The 20191-nt window shown below is 36.5% G+C and overlaps 2 protein-coding genes across 2 annotated transcripts; one reads left to right on the top strand and one right to left on the bottom strand.

Moving 5' to 3' along the window:
• Nucleotides 1-2117: 2117 nt before the first annotated feature.
• Nucleotides 2118-12313, bottom strand: LOC114412383 (salicylic acid-binding protein 2-like). Its single transcript, XM_028376241.1, has 3 exons — nucleotides 11896-12313; nucleotides 2708-2833; nucleotides 2118-2556 (listed from the first exon to the last, which is right to left on the bottom strand). Exons 1-3 carry the CDS (start codon nucleotides 12268-12270, stop codon nucleotides 2275-2277), a joined length of 783 nt encoding a protein of 260 aa, XP_028232042.1. The 5' UTR covers nucleotides 12271-12313; the 3' UTR covers nucleotides 2118-2274.
• Nucleotides 12314-18494: 6181 nt separating this feature from the next.
• LOC114411194 (probable mannitol dehydrogenase) lies at nucleotides 18495-19600 on the top strand. Its single transcript, XM_028374946.1, has 5 exons — nucleotides 18495-18524; nucleotides 18778-18816; nucleotides 19037-19099; nucleotides 19197-19350; nucleotides 19494-19600. Exons 1-5 carry the CDS (start codon nucleotides 18495-18497, stop codon nucleotides 19598-19600), a joined length of 393 nt encoding a protein of 130 aa, XP_028230747.1.
• The last annotated feature ends 591 nt before the right edge of the window (nucleotides 19601-20191 follow it).

Below are 20191 nucleotides of genomic sequence, written 5' to 3'. Positions count from 1 at the left end.
TAAGCCAATAGAAGGAATTTACAGAATATTCCTTAAGGGTCGCTTTCGTTGTGAAAGAGCAACACGTGTAGTTGTATGTACTATTATTCCTATCCTTTCCATTAAGAGCACACCACGTGGTTTTGCTACTACTTGTGAGACAACAGTCATATCAAGACTCAACACTAATCCATCCCATAATGTATCCTTTACTGAAGTCTATAAAAGATGTCTCTTACTTAACAAATCAATAACGAATATACATCAAGTGAAAACGAGCACAAATTCTTCAAAGTGAAACTCCACTAAATTAGTGAATGACACAGTCAACACTTAAACTTTTCATTTTTTGCTAAGCAAAGTTTATTTGTATTTGAGCTTAACTATATATCCACTCTTTGAGTGCTATTGAATTTTTGTATTCATTCAAATTAATCTTCTATTTGTGAAAGCCAAGAGTGGCTTCGTTTTAAACAATACTTGTGTGTTCTTAGATACATGGGAAGTCTAAGGGTATTCTAGAAGTGACATAAAAAATATTTGTATAGCCAGGAGTGACAGGATAGAATACTTGTTTGTAATCAAAGTTCTGATTAGTTAAACCCTTTACACAATAACTGGATGTAGCTCTATTTAAGTGAATTAGTATAAGTCAGGTTTTTCTACTCTCTCTAAAGCTATTTGTTTAAGTATTTTTTTAGGTTCATCTTGATACACTTGCTCACCAAGTGCTTTTTTGAAAAACCCTTGTGATTTTCTTTTTACTTGTTACTAGACCACACCACTTTGTTTTCATCAAAATTTCTTTTTCAACTCAATGAACGACATAGTCTATATCTACCTTTCTTATCATTGTGATAAAAAGTTTTTTATTTGCAAAAACAAAATATATTTTTTATTAACACAGTACTCAACCCCCCTTCTTGTGTGATTGTTGACATCTTAGTGTACATTAAACTTCTTTGATATTAGTTTAAAACTTAATAGTTTTAAGATTAGATGCTCATTTATTTAGCATCATTTTTTTTGTAGGCATCCAAATTTTGTCGTCTTGTACATATTGATGAGGTCCTTTAGTAGACCCATATAGGAAAGGATATTGGTGAATTTGTCGATGAAAGATCTAGGAGTACACATGTCAATTTTTTAATTGTTATTCATTTTATTCATATTATTATCTTTACATAACATGAAGAATTTCAAAAAGACAATAAGCGGATGAGTTGTCAATTTCTGCAGCAATTTCAGTAATTTTAATCAATTGTCATGCAATTCCTACCACCTAATGCATGAAATATCTTTGAACAAAACAAAAAAAAAATGATTAGCAAGAGCAACAATTGGATTACCAACACCAACAATAAGAAAACCAAAACAACCACACTCTTGAAATTATGATAATTAGTAGATTGTATTAAAAGACTTATTATTACTTATCCTTTTTATTAATGTTGTTTTAAAACTATGGTATGTTTTAATTTATAAATGGTTTGACTTGTTAAAGACAGTTATATAGGATTAATCTGTATGACAACTTTATAAATGAATTATTTAAAAATTATGAATTTTTAAATTTATTGTTATTTTGTATATGTTGTCATTGCACAATATTAATTTGCAATAGAATATAATATTATACCAACTAGATAATATTTTAAATATACCAAAAAATATGAATAACAAAACTAGTGACAAATTATATAATAATGATGACATTCATTGAACATTACTAATGAATTATTCGTCAGAAAATATAGTAACCATTACCAATAGATAATCCGTCGAAAGCAAAAGTAACCATTATAGACGGATTATCCGTTGGAAAAAAAGTAACCATTACTGACGAATTATCCGTTGGTAATTACTGGGATGTCCATCGGTAATTTTTAACGGATTATTCGTTAGAAATTACTAACAGAATACCAACAAAAGTTTTTTTCTACACCAAAATTTCAGACCAATTTTTGTCCATCAGAAATGCATATTTACTGATGGATTTTCAACCTTACCAACGAATTTTGGCCATAAAAAATCGATACTTCTCTTGTAGTGCAAAAAAATAAGATATCAGAAACCAACTCATTATTTGAACTGCTTCATATCTCTTTGACTTCTTCGTTGACCATACCTTTATTATATTTAATAACAGAACCCGCATTTATTTGAAAAGTTTATTCATTACCAAGATAACAAGAATACAACTTCATGTTGCTATGCCTCGTTGTTTAAAACGAGATCTTATAATTCTAACACACGTTAATTTCAAACACAACAAATAAAGCCTGCTTCATGAATTCATGTGTATTTAGTAGCTATTTTCAACAAAGAATCGCATAGTTCTTGTGGCTTGCTTAGCATAGCCATGTGGTCTGCCCCCTTGATCTCGACAACGTCACTAACGCCAGCTTTTTGAATCATCCAGAGCTGGAAACTCAATGGAATTCCAAGGTCGTCAGTGCAAATTATAAAAGCACGAGGAACTGACCCATATCTCTCTTTAGAGAAATTTTTTATCTGGGACAAGTCTTCGATAAAGAGGGACCCTGGCCTTAACAAAGTCTTCGCCAATTCTATATCCTGCAAAATCCAATCCTTATTTTTATTTTCAAAACTTAGAAGCTTTTTTGTTTTGAAGTGAAACTTAGAAGCATGTTAACAATTACTCTTTTTGGCAAGCAATACTCTAGTTAGGATTATGGACCAGAAGACTACAGTAACATGTAATTACCTCAATGGAGGAGGCTTGGTAGAGTTTGCCGGACGAGAATTTTGGACCCAAAATAACTACTATTTTGTTTCCACTCTGGGAGAATCCACTATCCAGCCAATTCTCCGCTGGGATACTCTCAGTGTACTGTTCAAGTCAAAAGTTCAAATAATGCTTTCAAACAAGATGTAAATGTAAGCTGTCAAAATATATATATATATATATATATATATATATATATATATATGTGTGTGTGTGTGTGTGTGTGTGTGATGGTGTATGGTTTCACAAAAAATGGAATTTTTTAAACTTATATTTTGCATTTATGTTTGATTTATCCTCATATGATATATATTTTATCTGATAAAAATTAAAATAAATTGCACTCGTATCTCCTGTGTTTGTTTCAAATTGCACTCGACATCCCTCATTTTTTGCATCCAACAAAAAATATCTTAATTGTTTCGCTCACATTACACTCAAACAAGAAGGTATAAGCTAGTCACATGACTTTTAATGAAAATTTATATCTAAACTATCCTCATCTTCTTCTTCACACTCGCACCCCCTATATTTTTTTCAAATTGCACCCGACACCCCTACTTTTTTGCATCCTACAAAAAATCCATTAATTGTTTAGCTCACATTACACCCACATTCTCTCTCCTAAACACCGTTTAATAATTTAACAGAAAATAGACACATGCTGATCATATGACTTTTAATGAAAATTTATGTCTAAAATATCCTCATCTTCTTCCTCTTAACTCCATAAAAGACATGACATCGTTTTAAACCTGAAAATATTTTAACACTTTTTTTTTCGTTTTTCTCTAATTCGACATGAACCTAGTTTTTTGATGGACGTGAATCTACCTTGTTGGTATGCATGTGTTAACACCCTTCCTTCTTCTTCTTCTTCTTCTTCTTTTTAGTTCAATTTTTTGGTTGCGTGTTGGGTCGTTTGGTTGCTGCATTTTTGTTGGATGTGTCCCCAACAATGCCTATTGATTGAATATGGTCATTTGCTTCAAATTTTAGTATTTTGCTCCTACATTTGTATTTTTAACTCCTTTCTTTGAAATATTTATTTTTGATGGCTAGGTGTTTGATATAATGTCTCAATCAAGAGATGCATCTTTTAAGTGTTAGCAACAATGAACTAAGAGTCAAATATTAATGGAAAATTGTTATTGCCTTAAGAAAGGTCCATTCACAGTGTCAATTGTTAATTTGTTATTGAGAATTTAACAAAAATGTTAGGATAATTTTAGACATTCTCCCTCCTAAATACCGTTTAATAATTTCACAGAAAATAGACACATGCTGGTCATATGACTTTTAATGAAAATTTATGTCTAGAATATCCTCATCTTCTTCCTCTTAACTCCATAAAAGACATGACATTGTTTTAAACCTGAAAATATTTTAACACTTTTTTTTCTTTTTTCTCTAATTCGACATGAACCCAGTTTTTTGTTGGACGTGAATCTACCTTGTTGATATGCATGTGTTAACACCCTCCTCCTCCTCCTCCTTCTTCTTCTTCTTCTTTTTAGTTCAATTTTTTGAGTGCGTGTTGGGTCGTTTAGTTGCTGCGTTTTTGTTGGATGTGTTCCCAGCAATGCCTATTGATTGAATATGGTCATTTGCTTCAAATTTTAGTCTTTTGCTCCTACATTGGTGTTTTTAACTCCTTTTTTTTGAAATATTTATTTTTGATGGCTAGGTGTTTGATATAATGTCTCAATCAAGAGATGCATCTTTTAAGTGTTAGTAACAATGAAGTAAGAGTCAAATATTAAAGGAAAACTGTTATTGCCTTAAGAAAGGTCCATTCACAGGGTCAATTGTTAATTTGTTGTTGAGAATTTAACAAAAATGTTAGGATAATTTTGTCTACTCACATATGAGTTAATGATATTAAAAGAAGGGGGGGCTAAAAGTAATGTTAAAAAGGGGAAGGATATCAGGTGTAATTTGAAAAGCAAACACAGGGGGTGCGAGTGTAATAAAGATGTTAGGGTAATTTTTTCTAATGTCAGTTAACGATGTTAACAAAAGGGAGGTAAAAGTAATGTAAAAAAAAAGCAGGGGGGTATCAGGTGCAATTTGAGAAAAACACATGGGATACGAGTGTAATTTACTCTAAAAATTAAATTATATATATATGCATATAAGTTTAAATATGTTTTTAATTTTTATAAACTGAGTGAGTTTTGATTTTGATCTTTGTAATTTCTTTTTTTTTTTACTTTTCATCACTCTAAAATTTGAAATCATTGTTTTTGATCCCTAGTAATAACATATGACACTCATTAACGACAAATGTCTTAATCAAATGTCAAGAGACTATCCCATATGACACTCACCATGGTGTCTATAATATAATGACATCATGTAACATCTCTAGAAAAAATTTCAAGATCACAAAATAAATGTTATTTTCCTATTCTAAAATAAATGTTAAGGACAAAAAATAGTGATTTCAAATTTTTGACAGATAAAAATCAAAGGAAATTTTTTTATAGGAATTAAAATTAAAATTCATTTGTACAAATAGTGATTTCAAAGATCAGAGAGATGAAAAAAAATTATTTAGGAACTAAAATTAGAATTCACTTGGTTCACATGGACAAAAATATATTTAAGCTTCTCTCTATATGTATTATGATACCTAGCTTTTGAGGGCTAGGGAACCTCCACAATGTGCAAGACCGTAAGAAAGCTTTGGAGACTCGCGGAGAAGGAGAATGCGAGTTCAGGGAGAACTTAGGGAAGAAGAAGAAGAGCTTGAGAGAAAGAGGAAGAAGCTTCTGGATATTTTTTTTCCATATCATTCATAGTTAGTTACAGCTTATTTATATGCTCGAGGAAGCATATCTAACCGCAAGTGGTTAGTTGCTGCTAACCCTAACTAACTAATCAACTTCTAACTACTCTTCCCGCCTAAGGATCATATGATCAGCTTTTACCCAGGCCCATTCATCCTAACTGGTAAACATCCCAATGCTTAGGTAGCTGCTTCACTCTCTTCGAGCGTCGTTGTTGCATGGCTTCGTCTTCCACGTTCATATCATCCCCCCGTTCTTCAGACAAAACCTTGTCCTCAAGGTTGTGGCGTTCCTTCAGCTATTGCCAATCTTCCCACGAGGCATCGTCGTGTGATAAGCCTTCCCACTACACCAACACCATTCGTCGGGGCCCATCTTCGGAAGGAACCAGTTTGGAGTCAATGATTGTCAAGGGAGTTGCTGCTGGTTCGTCACTAGCCATGGTAGGCAAAGGATCCGCGTTTGCTATCGCGGGATCTCCCACAAAGGCCTTGAGTAATGAGAGATGGAAGATAGGATGAATGCGACTGTGGCCGGGGATCTTCAGACGATACGCAACCTTGCCCAACCTTTCCACCACCGCAAATGGTCCATAGTACCTCTTTGTCAGCTTCGTGTACGATGTTTTAGAAGCCGAGATTTGGCGGTGTGGTCTGAGTTTAACCAAAACCCAATCCCCGATATTGAACTCTTGAGGTCGTCTTCGTGTATCCGCGGCCTGTTTCATCTTTTGTTGTGCCCTGAGCAGTTTCCGGCGAAGCAATTTCAAAACCTTATCTCGTTGGCTGAGCATCTCATCCACTGTCTCGATTGACGATGTTCCCCCCAAATATTCCGGAATAGTTGGTGGTTTGCAGCCGTAGATGATCTCGAACGGTGTTATCCCGGTACCTGAGTGGCATGAAGTGTTGTATGACCACTCAGCCCATAACAGGAATCGCCCCCATGACGATGGCTTGCGGTGAACGAAGGCCCGTAAGTACTGCTCCACGATCCGATTTGCAACCTCCGTCTGGCCATCTGTTTGTGGATGGTACGATGAACTGAGACAAAGCTTGGTGCCACTTAATTCAAATTGCTCCCTCCAGAATTTACTCACGAACAAGGGGTCCCTATCCGATATGATGCTATGAGGCAAACCATGAAGTCGAGTTACCATGGATGTGAACAGCTCCGCCACCTTCCTTTCAGAGTGCTTAGTGGGTAACATACCTAAATGTAACCCCTTCGAGAAGCAATCCACAACTACGAAGATGCATGTATGGCCTTTATACGATGGTAACCCCACGATGAAGTCCATGCTTAAATCTTCCCATGGCCGATACAGTACCGGAAGGGGGCACAATAGCACTGCTGGTTTGTGGTTGTCATACTTTGTAAGCTGACACGTGACACAAGCTGCGACGAAGGTGCGTACATCGCTGCGCATGGAGTTCCACGTGAAATTTTCCTGCAACCGCTGAAGTGTCTTCTGAATCCCATAGTGACCTTTCGTCGGCGTGCTGTGAAATTCCTCCATTAGTAACGGGATGATGGAAGATCCCATGGGGAGCCAAATGCATTGCTTGTGAAGAATCAATCCATTCTCAATTTTATATTCAGAAGCTATGGCTGGGTCCTTGTGGATTTTCTCCTGTAGTGTCAGAAATTCTGGGTTTGTAGCTAGCTCATGCTTAAGGTCAACGATGAAAGAGAGCTGTGGCACCGAGAGTAGGTACAAGGAAGCCTTAGCTTCTTCTCCGGCAACCCAAGATAATGTGTCCGCTACCCCATTCTCGCATCCTGGCCGATACTGGATAGTATATTTGAATCCCAACAATCGAATTAGATACCGATGCTGCTCCGGTGTCTGCACTGCTTGAGTCATTAGGTCCCGTAAGCTCTGGTGATCAGTGAGAATCACGAAGGGGTGGCCCAACAAATAATGACCCCACTTCTTAACAGCCGTCGTGATGGCCGCAAGTTCACGAATATAGGTGGAAGATGCACGAAGTTTGGGGAAAAACTCCTTAGTGAAGAACGCGATGGGATGGCCCGCCTGAGAGAGAACTGCCCCGACGCCGATACCAGACGCATCGGTCTCCACCACAAATGGAATGTCGAAGTTGGGCAGCGCAAGAACAGGTGCAGTGGAGACTGCTTTCTTTAAGGTGTTGAACGCCACAGTAGCCAACTCCGACCATCGGAACTGACCCTTGCATAGTAACTAGGATAGAGGCGCGGCAATCTTAGCGTAGCCTTTAATAAACCTTCTGTAAAAACCCACCAAACCAAGAAAGCTTCTTAATGCTTTGACTGTTTAAGGTAGAGGCCATTCCTGAATCGCATGTAGCTTTTCCAGCACTGGTTCTATGCGCCTTCCGGAGACTATGTGCCCCAAATACTCGAGTTGTGTTTGAGCAAAAGTACATTTTGTACATTTCAAAGAGAATTTCCCTGAGAGCAAGAGTTGGAACGCGTTTTCCAAGTGAACCAGGTGGTCTGTCATCGTTTTGCTATAGACGAGCACATCATCGAAGAAGACGATGATGAACTTGCGTAGGAAGGGCTGAAAAAGCTGATTCATGGTTGCTTGGAACGTAGAGGGTGCGTTACACAGGCCAAAGGGCATTACTCTAAACTCGTAATGCCCTTGATGCATTCGGAATGCGGTCTTGCTAATGTCTTCTTCCTTCATCAGAATTTGGTGGTACCCTTGCATCAAATCCTGCTTGGAGAACCACCGTGCTCCGCCTATTTCGTCCAACAAATCATCTATTGTTGGTATAGGGAATCTATCTCGTATCGTTATAGCGTTGAGGGCTCTGTAATCAACGCAAAACCGCCATGACCCGTCCTTCTTCTTCACTAGCAGCACTGGAGACGAGAATGGACTGGCATTGGTGCGTATGAATCCCTTGTCCAGCATAGAGCTTATCTGATCCTCAATTTCCTTCTTCTGATAATGGGGGTATCTATATGGTCTCACGTTTATCGATGCTGCTTCGGGTAGAATGTTAATGGCATGATCAGTGTCCCTCGAAGGTGGAAGATCCACTAATGGTTGGAATAGCTTCGAATATCGGTCAATCAACTCCTCGATCCCCTGAGGTAATGGGATAATATCCTGCTGTGGGGGTGTGCACGGCTCTAACCAAATGTGGAACATTATATTGGTTCCATCAGTGTGTACAATGCGACGTAACTGGGAAGAGGATATGGATTCTAGGGCTTGTTCATGCTCGCCGTGTAACTCCACCAGGTGGCCGGCGGCCATAAATTTCATTGTCAGAGCGGTGTAATCCGTCAATACCGACCCCAACGTTTTCAACCATTGCACTCCCAAGACCAAATCAGCACCACAAATAGGTAAAACATGGAAGTCTATAACAAAGGGGTGTTGCTGAATAGTTACCTCGACATTGGAACACGTTTACTGGCACTGAAGCTCATCACCATTGCCAACAGTGACCTTTAATAGAGAGGTCGTATTCGTGGTGAGCCCTACCGTCATAACTACCCTGTGATGCATGAAATTGTGCGTGCTACCTCCATCTATCAATATACTCACAGGTTGCCCGCGAATGTATCCCTGCATGCGTAATGTTTCCGGTACCACCTGTCCTGACAACGCATTAAAACTCAACTATGCTGGTGGCGGTTCTGGCACGGGTTCCGGCAAGGTTAGCTGTTGCTCGTGAGACTCTGATGTTGTGTCATTATCTTCCATAATGAATAGGAAAAGGGAAGAAGAGCACTTATGTCCTCTCGAATATTTTTTGTCGCATTGGAAACACAGTCCCTTCTCTCGTCGTATGGCTAGCTCCTCCGGAGTGAGACGTTTGAAAGGAAAGTTGGAAGAAGTAGTGCTCATCGGTGTAGGTAATAGTGGAGGATTGGAGGATGACGTAGGCAATAGTGGTTGTCGGGAGCTTGAGGAAGCTCCAGCTGAAGGTCGAAATGTCTTTCGTGCGTCATTTTGTTTTTCCTTGTGCAACCTGGCGTATGCCACTGCTTGACTCATTGAAACTGGTTGCAGTACTTGGGCCTCTCGGCGAATCGCCGGTGTAAGGCCCGAGATGAAACAACTTAGGGCCATTGAAGAAGGTAATCCGATAATTCGATTTGCTAAAGCTTCAAATTCAGAGAGGTAGTTATTTACCATGGTTCGCTGCAACAATTTGCATAGTAATCCTGTTGGATCTTCGTATGTGGTTGATGCGAATCGTGAATGAAGAGCATGAAGAAATGCTGGCCAAGACGATAACTAACCATTTCGGTGCATCCATTGAAACCATGCTAATGCCTGACCTTCCATATAGAATGATGCAATCATGAGTCTTTCATGATTTGGTGTTGTGTGATACTCGAAGAACTGCATTATCTTGAAGATCTAGCCTGTGGCGTCGGAGCCATCGAATCTTGGCACATCGAGCTTCATCCGATGCGGTGCTGTGTGTGATCCTGATGCTGAAAACGAAGTTGCCTCAGGTTGTGCTTGTTGTGGATTATATTTGTTTGCTTCGAGATGTGCTAAGCGTTCCGATAAGGTCTCCATCTTTGCCTCGACTGTTGCTGCAAATTTCACAAATAATTCTTCCATTTTTTCCGATGAGAGAGCTTTCGATCTAGTACCTTTCGCCATACTTTGGACCACGTGCTCAATGAAAGCACCAATGATACCTAGCTTTCGAGGGCTAGGGAACCTCCATAATGCGCAAGACCGTAAGAAAGCTTTGGAGACTCGCAGAGAAGGAGAACGCGAGTTCAGGGAGAACTTAGGGAAGAAGAAGAAGAGCTTGAGAGAAAGAGGAAGAAGCTTTTGGATATTTTTTTCCAAATCATTCGTAGTTAGTTACAACTTATTTATATGCTCGAGGAAACATATCTAACCGCAAGTGGTTAGTTGCTGCTAACCCTAACTAACTAATCAACTTCTAACTACCCTTCCTGCTTAAGGATCATATGATCAGCTTTTACCTAGGCCCATTCATCCTAACTAGTAAACATCCCAGTGCTTAGGTAGCTGCTTCACTCTCCTCGAGCGTCGTTGTTGCATGGCTTCGTCTTCCACGTTCATATCATATTATATGTTCAAATTTTGCAGAATAAAATTATATTAGTAAATAATTTTGTTAGTATAAGACTTATATATATTATCTGTACAAAATAATATTAATATATAATATATTTTTCAGTTAGTATAAATTCATATTATTTGTATTATGAATTTATAATAACTTAAAAGTATGTGTCTGTGTAAATCATTTATAAAAAAATGTTAACATGTGTTGTTAATGCAAAATATGTTTTATTTTTAATGAATAAAATATTATTTGGTATAATTTTTAAGATATTATAATTATAAAAGTGGATAAATTTATCCATAATAATTTATGATTCGATAAACTTACCTACATTATCTGAAAAAGAAATAACAATGCAAATTGATGTAAATGTTGAGTTAGAGGCACACAAAAAAATGTAGATGTTAAGAAAAAAGCTGTTTAAATATAATATAGTTTCAAAATAGAAAAAGTTGGGCTAGCAATAGCATTATGCCAGTTATGATTAGAATAAAGATTTGTCCAAATAATGATTATAATATGGGTCCATAATTTCGTGGACCGGTTACAACTTTAAGTCTATGCTCAGTATTGTTGAACAACGATTTTAGATCAACATAGACGCAATTACGCAAATTCGGGAACCACATTACTTTTATGCATTTGATAGTTAAATTATAACTTTTGATTATTCAAATTATTTATGTTAAATGTTATAAGAATTTAATAATAAAATAGTTATAATTAAATAAAAATTAATAAAAGTAACCCGCTACGGAAAAAAATATAGTTAATTAATTTTACTTTTTTATATACATTAAATGTATATACTATTTTTTTTACACTACATACACTGTTAAATGATATTAAATGTATGCATAGCATTAAATGTATATACTAAACAATATATTTAAAAATAATATTAATTATTTATATCATATTAACTTTAATGTATACTTTTAAAATACTAAACAACTTTATATTCATACAAATTTACCAATAAAAGTGAAATTAAACTCATTTCCTTTTTAATCAAGATTTTGAGATTAAGTCTTTTGTTGACGAAAACATATAATTAAAAGAAGAGGCTTAAGAAAGATAAATTCCAATAAATATTTTATACTAATAATATGTTTAACATAAAATATATCAATATAATTTTTTTAATTATATTAATACGAATCTTATGAATATAATCTATATATGTCATAAGATCTTCAATATAACATTAGATGTTACAAAATAATCATATAATAAAAATTATTAAATACGAAAAAATTATTCTAGAAGTATATATGCTCTACAATCAAGATGAGGCTGAGATGCAAACCTTTTCCAAGACATAGGATGGCTTATGCTCAGTGTGAGGAACTACAGCTGTTAAGAAAACACCAACTGCAACCTTTTCTGGGAATTTCTCCATGGCAAGTGCTATGTTGAGTCCCCCAAGGCTGTGACCCACTAGAACTACCTTTTCATTTGGGGGAATTGTGGCCATTAGCTGCAACAAAGGCTCGGAATACTCTGAGAAAGTTTCAACATCAATTTTCTTCATGTTGGTGCCTGAGGCTGCAAGGTCCAGCACTGTGACCTTGTGGCCTGCGGATTCCAAGCGTGGCTTGAGCTTATACCAACTCCAGGCTCCATGGCAAGCCCCATGCACCAGAACATAATGCTTCTTATCTATACAATTTCCTGAACCCATGATGTTTTTCTGCCGAAGGTTGTAGACTTGTAGTAATTATTTTGTATTCCTTTTGGCTATATACACACACAGTGAAATGGGTCCTGTTTAATTTGGCGTCATGCTGACAAAAAGTCGAATTATTGGAAATAAAATATTCAAACTACATTTTGATTTGTTTTTGTAGACCCGGCCCCTAAGGAAGAATACACATGCGCGTCGATTGAAATCCAAATATACATATAATAATATTTACATATCGATTACCCCAAAAACACCAAATATTTTCTTAGCGATTTGAGGACAAATAGCGGAAAATTGGAACCACACGTGTGTTAGGCATACCCTATTATAAGGGTTGTCCATGATTTTTTGCTAAGCCTAATATGCTGGGAAAGTATGTTTAGAATTTGAATCATTCAAGTTGTTTACTTCTAAAAATTAGGGGAAAAATATTTTTTTACAAGAATTCAGGTTTGAAAAAAAAATGTTATAATAAGTACCTTTAACACTTTTATAGCCGTCGTTATGAATATTAAATAATGGAGTTTGGAAGTAGTGATTTTTTGTGATAAAATCACTATTAGAAATTACACTTTCAACATTGGTTCAAAAACCGATGTTGAATGTATTATTGTTAACATTGGTTTTGAAAAACCGATGTTAACATAAATATGATAACATCAGTTTTCTAAATACCCAATGTTATACACAATGAACTACAGCAAAAAAAGTGTATGCATGATGAACGTTGACATCGGTTTTGTAGTAAAATCGATGTTAATGTTATATATAGACATCGGTTCTCTAGCAAAATCGATGCTAATGTTATATATTGTCAACATTGATGATGCATACACTTATTTTGCTGTAGTTCTTTGTATATAACATCGGCTATTTATAGATAACCGATGTTAATATACAACCGTTAACATCGGTTATGTATAAATAACCGATGTTAATATGTAAACGTTGACATCGGTTTTCTAGTATAACCGATGTTAAGGTGCATGTTGACATTGGTTTTTGTAAATAATCGATGTTGTTTATTATATTAACATCGGTTTTTGTTAATAACCGATGTTGTTTGCAAGTTTTTTTTTTATATAAACTTTCTGTTTTTACAATAAACCCAAATTTGTATCTGTAAAATGTAATTTCAGACCCAATTCACAGCAAATAAGCAGTTTTAATCATATTAAACATCGAATAATTGATTTATCATAAACAACAATCAACAAATGAATTCAATGTTCAAATTACATAGGAAATGTCAAAAATGTTAAACCAAAGTAAACTAAGCTAAACTGAATGTCCCTAAATCCTCGGAGATAATACTGTGCCCACTGGATCCGCAACGCCTTTAATCTCTCTGGCTCCAATGGTCTAGGATCGTTAAAATATTGCATGATGAAATAAATCATAATAAGTTAATAATGTAATACAAATTATAAAAAAAATCGAATTTGTTTGAAATAAACGTACCGCTTCCCAGTTATTCCTAAAAGATCCTAAAATGATGATGGACATCCAGTGCATGACAAGTAGCCGCACTTAGTACTTACTTTTTGTCTATTGCACTAAATACATAATAAAATTTGGATATTAATTAAACAACTAGTGTACATATACATAAGAAATATATATAAGTGGAAGTTTTATGGAAATGACGTACCTTGACGACAATCCACCTAGCAGGAGCCTTTGATTTAGGCTGTGGAGCATCATCAAGACCTTTTAAAGCATTGTTCCATGCGAGTAACAATTAAAAAGTGGTGTTGTTGAGGTATTTCAATGCAAATGTATTGAAAAGAACACTAACCTGTTAATAATCCCCTTAAGGTAGTTGTCTGGTCTGTTATGCAATGAACAAAACCAGACAACTAGGTGTTCCTTGGGCAGGATGACCACCATCTGCCAGTGTCCGCTGCAGTGGAGACGAATATGGGCTAGTATATTAGTAAACATTAATTAAATTCAGTTATTTTATGTGACTTACCCATTTAGGTAGGCTCCAAGATAGACATCGCGTTTTGAACTCTGCATCCAAGTCTTTATGTAACTTTCAGACTCAAACTGCGATTGCCCAGACCTCTGAATGGACTGTGGCTCGAGGAATCCATAGATATCAGAATTCCCCGCTCACATACTTGTTTCAGTGAGATGTCTGTTTATGTTAAGTCAAAGTTAAATATTTATGAATTAAAAGCAATAACTTGGGTAATTAAAAGTAATATAAAATGACTTATAGAATCCACAACTGTAACACTGATATGCTGAGACATTGACCACCGTGTGCGATTTCGGAGAGGTCTTCGTGCTTTATGTAGAGCGGGAAATCTGGATTAAAGACCCCGAACACGGTGGCATCCCATTTAACCTGATAAGGCCTCAGGAAAAGCTCTGGGATGGTCAATGTCATAAGATAAAGTGGATCATCGACCTGCGGATCGGGCTTTGGAGGTGGTTTTGCCGGAGACACAACTACTTGTTCATCAAACAAAGTTAAATGGCCTAATTTGAGGCACGCTGAATGAATTAATTTAAAAAGAAGAAACATATAGTAAGAGTAAAGTACCTGCTGTGATAAAGACTTGACCAGATGTGTCGGCCAAGCAAGGAAGGTGTGAAGTGTCTGCCCCACTAAGGAAACCTCATCAGTGGGTATAGGAACTGGAGCATCTGCATCTGTAACCTCTTCCACACTCACCTTTACTTGGCCAGGCAACAAAGGAGTGTTATGAACAATAGTGGATCCCTCATAAACTCTCCCCAGGGAAACCAGGCGGGCAAGATCTACTTCGATGTACAAGCCACACCTATCTGAGTCACCCGTCTTAAGATCGTTTCCTAAGGGATCAACACAACTCCCCTTTGTGCTTACTCGAAGACCGAAGGGACCAACCAGAGGCCTGGGTGGCAGTGCAAGTCCCTGAGATTGCATCTGGGTCTGAATCTGGGACTGCATCTGGTTGAAGGATGCCATGAGCTGCCGCGTCATTTTTTCTGTGATGGACTCCTCTAGCTCAAGCCACACTGTAGTTTACAAAACAAAAGTTGAAAGGAAAGATATTGAGCTGGTAGAGGAGGAAGAACCACGGATTGGCGCTGATTGTTCTAGTGCAACCTTTAATAAATCTGAGATTTATAAGGAGGAAGCAGGGAATGCAGCACAAAAGCATAAAGCAAAGAGGGTGGCGAGTGTCAATGTTGATGCAGAAGCCTTTGGTGATCACTGGGAAAGTTCAGTTTGCTCTATGCATTCTGAAGCTGAAGCACTAGAACATATGAAGAAAAGAGATACAGGCCATCAAAGTGAGTCATTGGAGAATAAGACAGGAGATTCAACTGTGCTGAAGATAGGAGATTCGACTAAAGTTGTGATAAAACAATACATGAAGGGAGGATAGCATAAATATGGGTTTAACAACAATAAACGTGAGAAGCCAGAGAAGGTAAGGGTGGTGGATGATGAAACTGGCGACAAACATGAGCTGTATGAAGTCCTAAGGATGCCATCTAGAACAAAAAACCGATGCCTCAAGTTTTTTACTGAGGGCAGGAGGGGTATTATAAACATCATTTTCTACATCTACCAGACACCAAATTCAATGCATGTTAAATACAGTCAATACTTTGACTATCCCAACCCATTAGAATATAGATTAAAGGAAAATTGGGAAACTTGCAAGATACAAATATGACTAAATTTTTCATATTTTATTATAAGACTGATGAATTATGCCTGATTTCACTCCCTCTTGAGTAAACCATCCATAAATAACAAGACAAAGTTATAAATAAATTTTGCAACAGGTTAAGATATAATTTTAAACAATCAGAAAAAAGTGTAGCTGTCACTTACTTGCTTTCGTGAGCTCTCTCTCTCCAAAAAATTACATTAGACGATGTTAATCAATTCTCCTTCATCATGATAATTACGATTAGCACGAATGTCGTCAGCTTCTTCTTCTCTAACAACGTTAGGAGTGATTTGTGCAGTCAAAGGACTAACATAGGTGTCCATGTATGAATCATCATCTTCTACATTAACACCAATTGTTTTGCCCTGGAGAACCACGCACCACCTTTCATCACAAAGGTCTTGCACGTAAAATACTTGTCTAGCTTATTCTGCCATGATGAAAGGGTCATTGTGGTAACCAAGTTTCTTTAGGTCTACCAGCATAAATCCTATATCATCGGTGCGCACACCGGTGTTGTTGTCAACCCATTTACATTTGAAAACACATACAGTAAATTTGACATAGTTAAGCTCCCAAATTTCATCAATGAACCCAAAGTAAGGGAAGGAAGCTACACAGGGATTGGCGTCATTCACACTTGCGAAGTGTTGAGATTTAGCCCTTAGGGTGACCCCACTGTTTTGCATTGTACTTTTGTAATCTTGTGCTTTTGTAATCTTGGGCTTGGACTTGAAGAGGGCAGGCTATTTTATTCTACAAAATTAGATCTTACCTTATCTTATCTTATCTAGATATTATTTAGATTTGATCTCATCTAGATATTATTTCATCTAGATCTTATCTTATCTTATCTAGATTTGATTTTTATTTTATTTATGGGCTTGGATTTAAAACAGATTTGTATGCTTTGGGGCTGGAAAAACTATATAACAGCACCAAGGTTCTAGTTGAGGTGCCCTCTCTCTCTCTCTCTTCTCTCTCTCCTCGTTCATTTTTAGTTTTAGGTTTTTCTTCTTTTAGACACTTTTTTGTTTTGCAATTCCAGTTTTTTACTTTTCGTTTTAGCAATAAAATTTCGTTCTTCAATCTATAATTTCGTTCTCTATTGATTAATGGAAGGCTAAGTCTCCAGCGTTGGTTTCTCTTGAGGATCAAGCATAATTCTCTTTGAGGTTCTGTTATTACTGTTAAATTTTGTTCAGTTTTTCCTCTTCACTAATTACTCTGAATTTGTTGCTATTAATTCATGCATGCTTAGTGCTTGATTAATTGTCTCTTTGCTTAATTTACATTCATGCTTAATGATCGTTCATGATTAATTGGTGTATGTGTTGCTTAATCACATAATGAATGCCTTATGTTAAATTTCGCTTAGTAATTTAATTTAGGGTTGGATTAAGTGGTTGAACTGATAAAGGATAAACTCTCGTAACCTAGGATAAGAGACTTGCTTGTGAATCAAGGGGAAACAACGTGTTTTAATTATGATATTTTCTAATTCGTATCTATTCGCTGTTTAATTTACAAAAGCAAACAACCCCCCCAATTCGTTACTATTTTCCTACTATCTGTTATGAACATTCGATTTATCATTGCTCGTTGGGAAACGACCTAGGATCACTTCCTAGTTACTGCATTTTAAATGTTTATTTGATTCGGGTACGACCTCGATCAGTGTGTGTGTGTGTGTGTGTGTGTGTGTGGCTGTGTGTGTGTGTCAAGAGCACAAGGTGGATTTCAAGGATAACAGGTCAGTAGACCCAGAGAGATACACTTTCAGCCTAACAGGAACAAAGCCTATTAGTTTGGAAGACAAAAGGAAGCTTGGTGAAGGGTATAGTCCATTGCTACAAACCTCTATACCAGAGAAAATGGAGACACTTACATCACATTTTCACACAGAGTAGAAGGATTGAAACTTAAGTTAGGCTGCATGGCTTGGTGACCATGCTTCAATTACTTGTAACACTATTGGAACTTTGTGTCAGTAGCTCCAAGCTATTCATCATTACGACAAAATGAAACTTTAGGGGAGGAGTATTGACAGATACTCATTAGATGTTAGATAAGTTAGTCAAACAAATACAACAATTTATCTACCAAAGAATGGTATTGGGCTTGCAAATTGATTATTTGTTATTTACTTTCCAAATCATTCAATAAAAACTACTCTCATGGCATTGCAAGTTATCCTGTACTCAGCAACAAGTGGTGCGTATAAATCAAAACAGTTCTACAACTATACCAGTAATGCATACAAAAACAATTTCAAAGTAGTTTTCGAATCAAAGATATAAATACCTGAGTTCGAGGCTTCAACACAATTAACTTTCCAGCAATGACCGCAAGACCACTTTTAATTTCGAAAAGCAATGACCACAGGATCAACAATGGCTAAAATCGCTCCTAATGGAATCTGAAAATAGTATGGCAGCATAATTTAGTGTTTAGCAAATTAAAAAATTAAAGGTTAGGAAATTACTCAGCATGACATACAACATATTTACAGACCAAAAACCAAGATAACACTTTACCAAAATGAACTCTAACGGTGCTTATACAGGGCAGGCAATTACTTAGCATGACATGCTACATATTTATAGCAATCTAAAGGTCAGACCATCAATACTTACATGATGCTAAAAATCTGGGCTAGTTAAATTCATACACAGGTTTCTCATTAACAGTAGCACCTAAAAACAGACAAGGACATACATTTGTAAGTACTTTTGGACGAGCGTAAAGTCATTTATACAATTGTAGTAGACATAACTCAATAATAAGTCAGGTTCAAATCAAGCTTTAATTATGTATTGCTAAGGTCACAGTAATAAGTACATCACCTAGTAAAAAGGATGAAGCAATACAACATCTTGGAGCCTTTTTTTTGGGGACAGCAAAGGTAGATTTTATAAGATAAAAGTACCAGAGGTACTAAAGATACATTAAAGTTATAGATAGGCTACTGGATATAGGAATCAGACTGTGTATCAGTCTGATCAATCCAGAATTCTGAACAACAAATACAACACCTTGCCCCACAGGTTTTTTATTTCCTAATTGCAAAAACCATCTATTAGGTTGCTAGACAACATCTTGGAGCTGATTCCTTTCTACTAAGCCGTGACCAACATCAGATGCAGGTAACTATATATATGCCAATGCCATGCATTTGGAATATTGTGAAAATATCAAAATACACACATTTCTCTCAATTAACTAATGTTGATAATTTCGTAGGCTGCAATGGGTGCTTTCGATGGTATTATTGACACAGTTTTTGCGGTTCATCCTCTCTTACCTCTCATTGGTTTGCTCAAGTCTCATGGAAAGATTGTAATGGTGGGTGCACCAGAGAAGCCTCTGGAACTTCCAGTCTTTCCTTTACTTGCTGGTAAGCATGTGAAAAATATTTCCCTTTATAGGATACAGATCACATGATAGCATATGTGATGATTCATATATAACAATAGTTTAGTGCAAAACTTAAGTAGATTAATGCCAATTAACTTAGGTACTATTTAACATAATTGGAAGGGAGAAAGATAGTAGTTGGAAGTCTGATTGGAGGGTTAAAGGAGACACAAGAAATGATTGATTTCGCAGCGAAACACAAGAAAGATAGTAGCTGCCCATTGACTTAGATTGATTCCAATTACTGCTACTACCTTCATGATGGATACATAGAATTCTCTCTCTCTCTCTTTAATTGATTATGCTAGAGTGAACAACGAGTAAGAAAATAAGAGCATGTCTGGTAGAGGGAAAGGAGTGGGAGGGTGCAAATAGAATGATGCACCCACTATACCTTGATGATGAATACTAACTTATTTTTGTTTTGCTATCTAGTGGTGGTCCTACCACGAACTCGACTCGCATTGATTTCTCAGTCACGATCTGTGAATTAAAATGTAATGTTGATTAATCAAAAGATAAATGGTCAACACATCTAAATGTTCAATTCCTAACGAATTAGTTATTTTTGGGCTTCGACCAAAAATCTAAAACAAGGACGAATTTCAGCCCATCAAAGTGGTCCAGGCTTTGAATATTATAACCAATGCTTTTGTGCTAAAACTTCCTGCACCTCTGTATATTTCTACCTACACCCCATTTCCAAAATGTTATGGGTGTGCTGGTAAAAATTTATTAACATATAGGAAACAACAGTCATGCTTTTGTTACAACCTGCAGAAGAAGAAACTAAAAATTGAAGGCACGCATCTGTTTTGAAG

The sequence above is a fragment of the Glycine soja genome, chromosome 5 (assembly GCF_004193775.1).
Source record: "Glycine soja cultivar W05 chromosome 5, ASM419377v2, whole genome shotgun sequence".
Taxonomy (NCBI): Eukaryota; Viridiplantae; Streptophyta; class Magnoliopsida; order Fabales; family Fabaceae; genus Glycine; species Glycine soja.
Note: the sequence above shows the minus strand (reverse complement) of the source record. Positions and strands in the feature narration are given on the sequence as shown.

What these genes read in the sequence shown, in the direction of transcription:
- LOC114411194 (XM_028374946.1), top strand. Translation starts at nt 18,495, where the DNA reads ATGAACTCTAACGGTGCTTATACAGGGCAG. An exon ending in ACGGTGCTTATACAGGGCAG is followed by an intron (nt 18,525 to 18,777) that starts GCAATTACTTAG and finishes TGTATTGCTAAG; the next exon opens with GTCACAGTAATAAGTACATC. An exon ending in AGTCTTTCCTTTACTTGCTG is followed by an intron (nt 19,351 to 19,493) that starts GTAAGCATGTGA and finishes CATAATTGGAAG; the next exon opens with GGAGAAAGATAGTAGTTGGA.
- LOC114412383 (XM_028376241.1), bottom strand. Translation starts at nt 12,270, where the DNA reads ATGGGTTCAGGAAATTGTATAGATAAGAAGCATTATGTTCTGGTGCAT. An exon ending in CATCCTATGTCTTGGAAAAG is followed by an intron (nt 2,834 to 11,895) that starts GTTTGCATCTCA and finishes TGACTTGAACAG; the next exon opens with TACACTGAGAGTATCCCAGC. An exon ending in ACCAAGCCTCCTCCATTGAG is followed by an intron (nt 2,557 to 2,707) that starts GTAATTACATGT and finishes TGGATTTTGCAG; the next exon opens with GATATAGAATTGGCGAAGAC.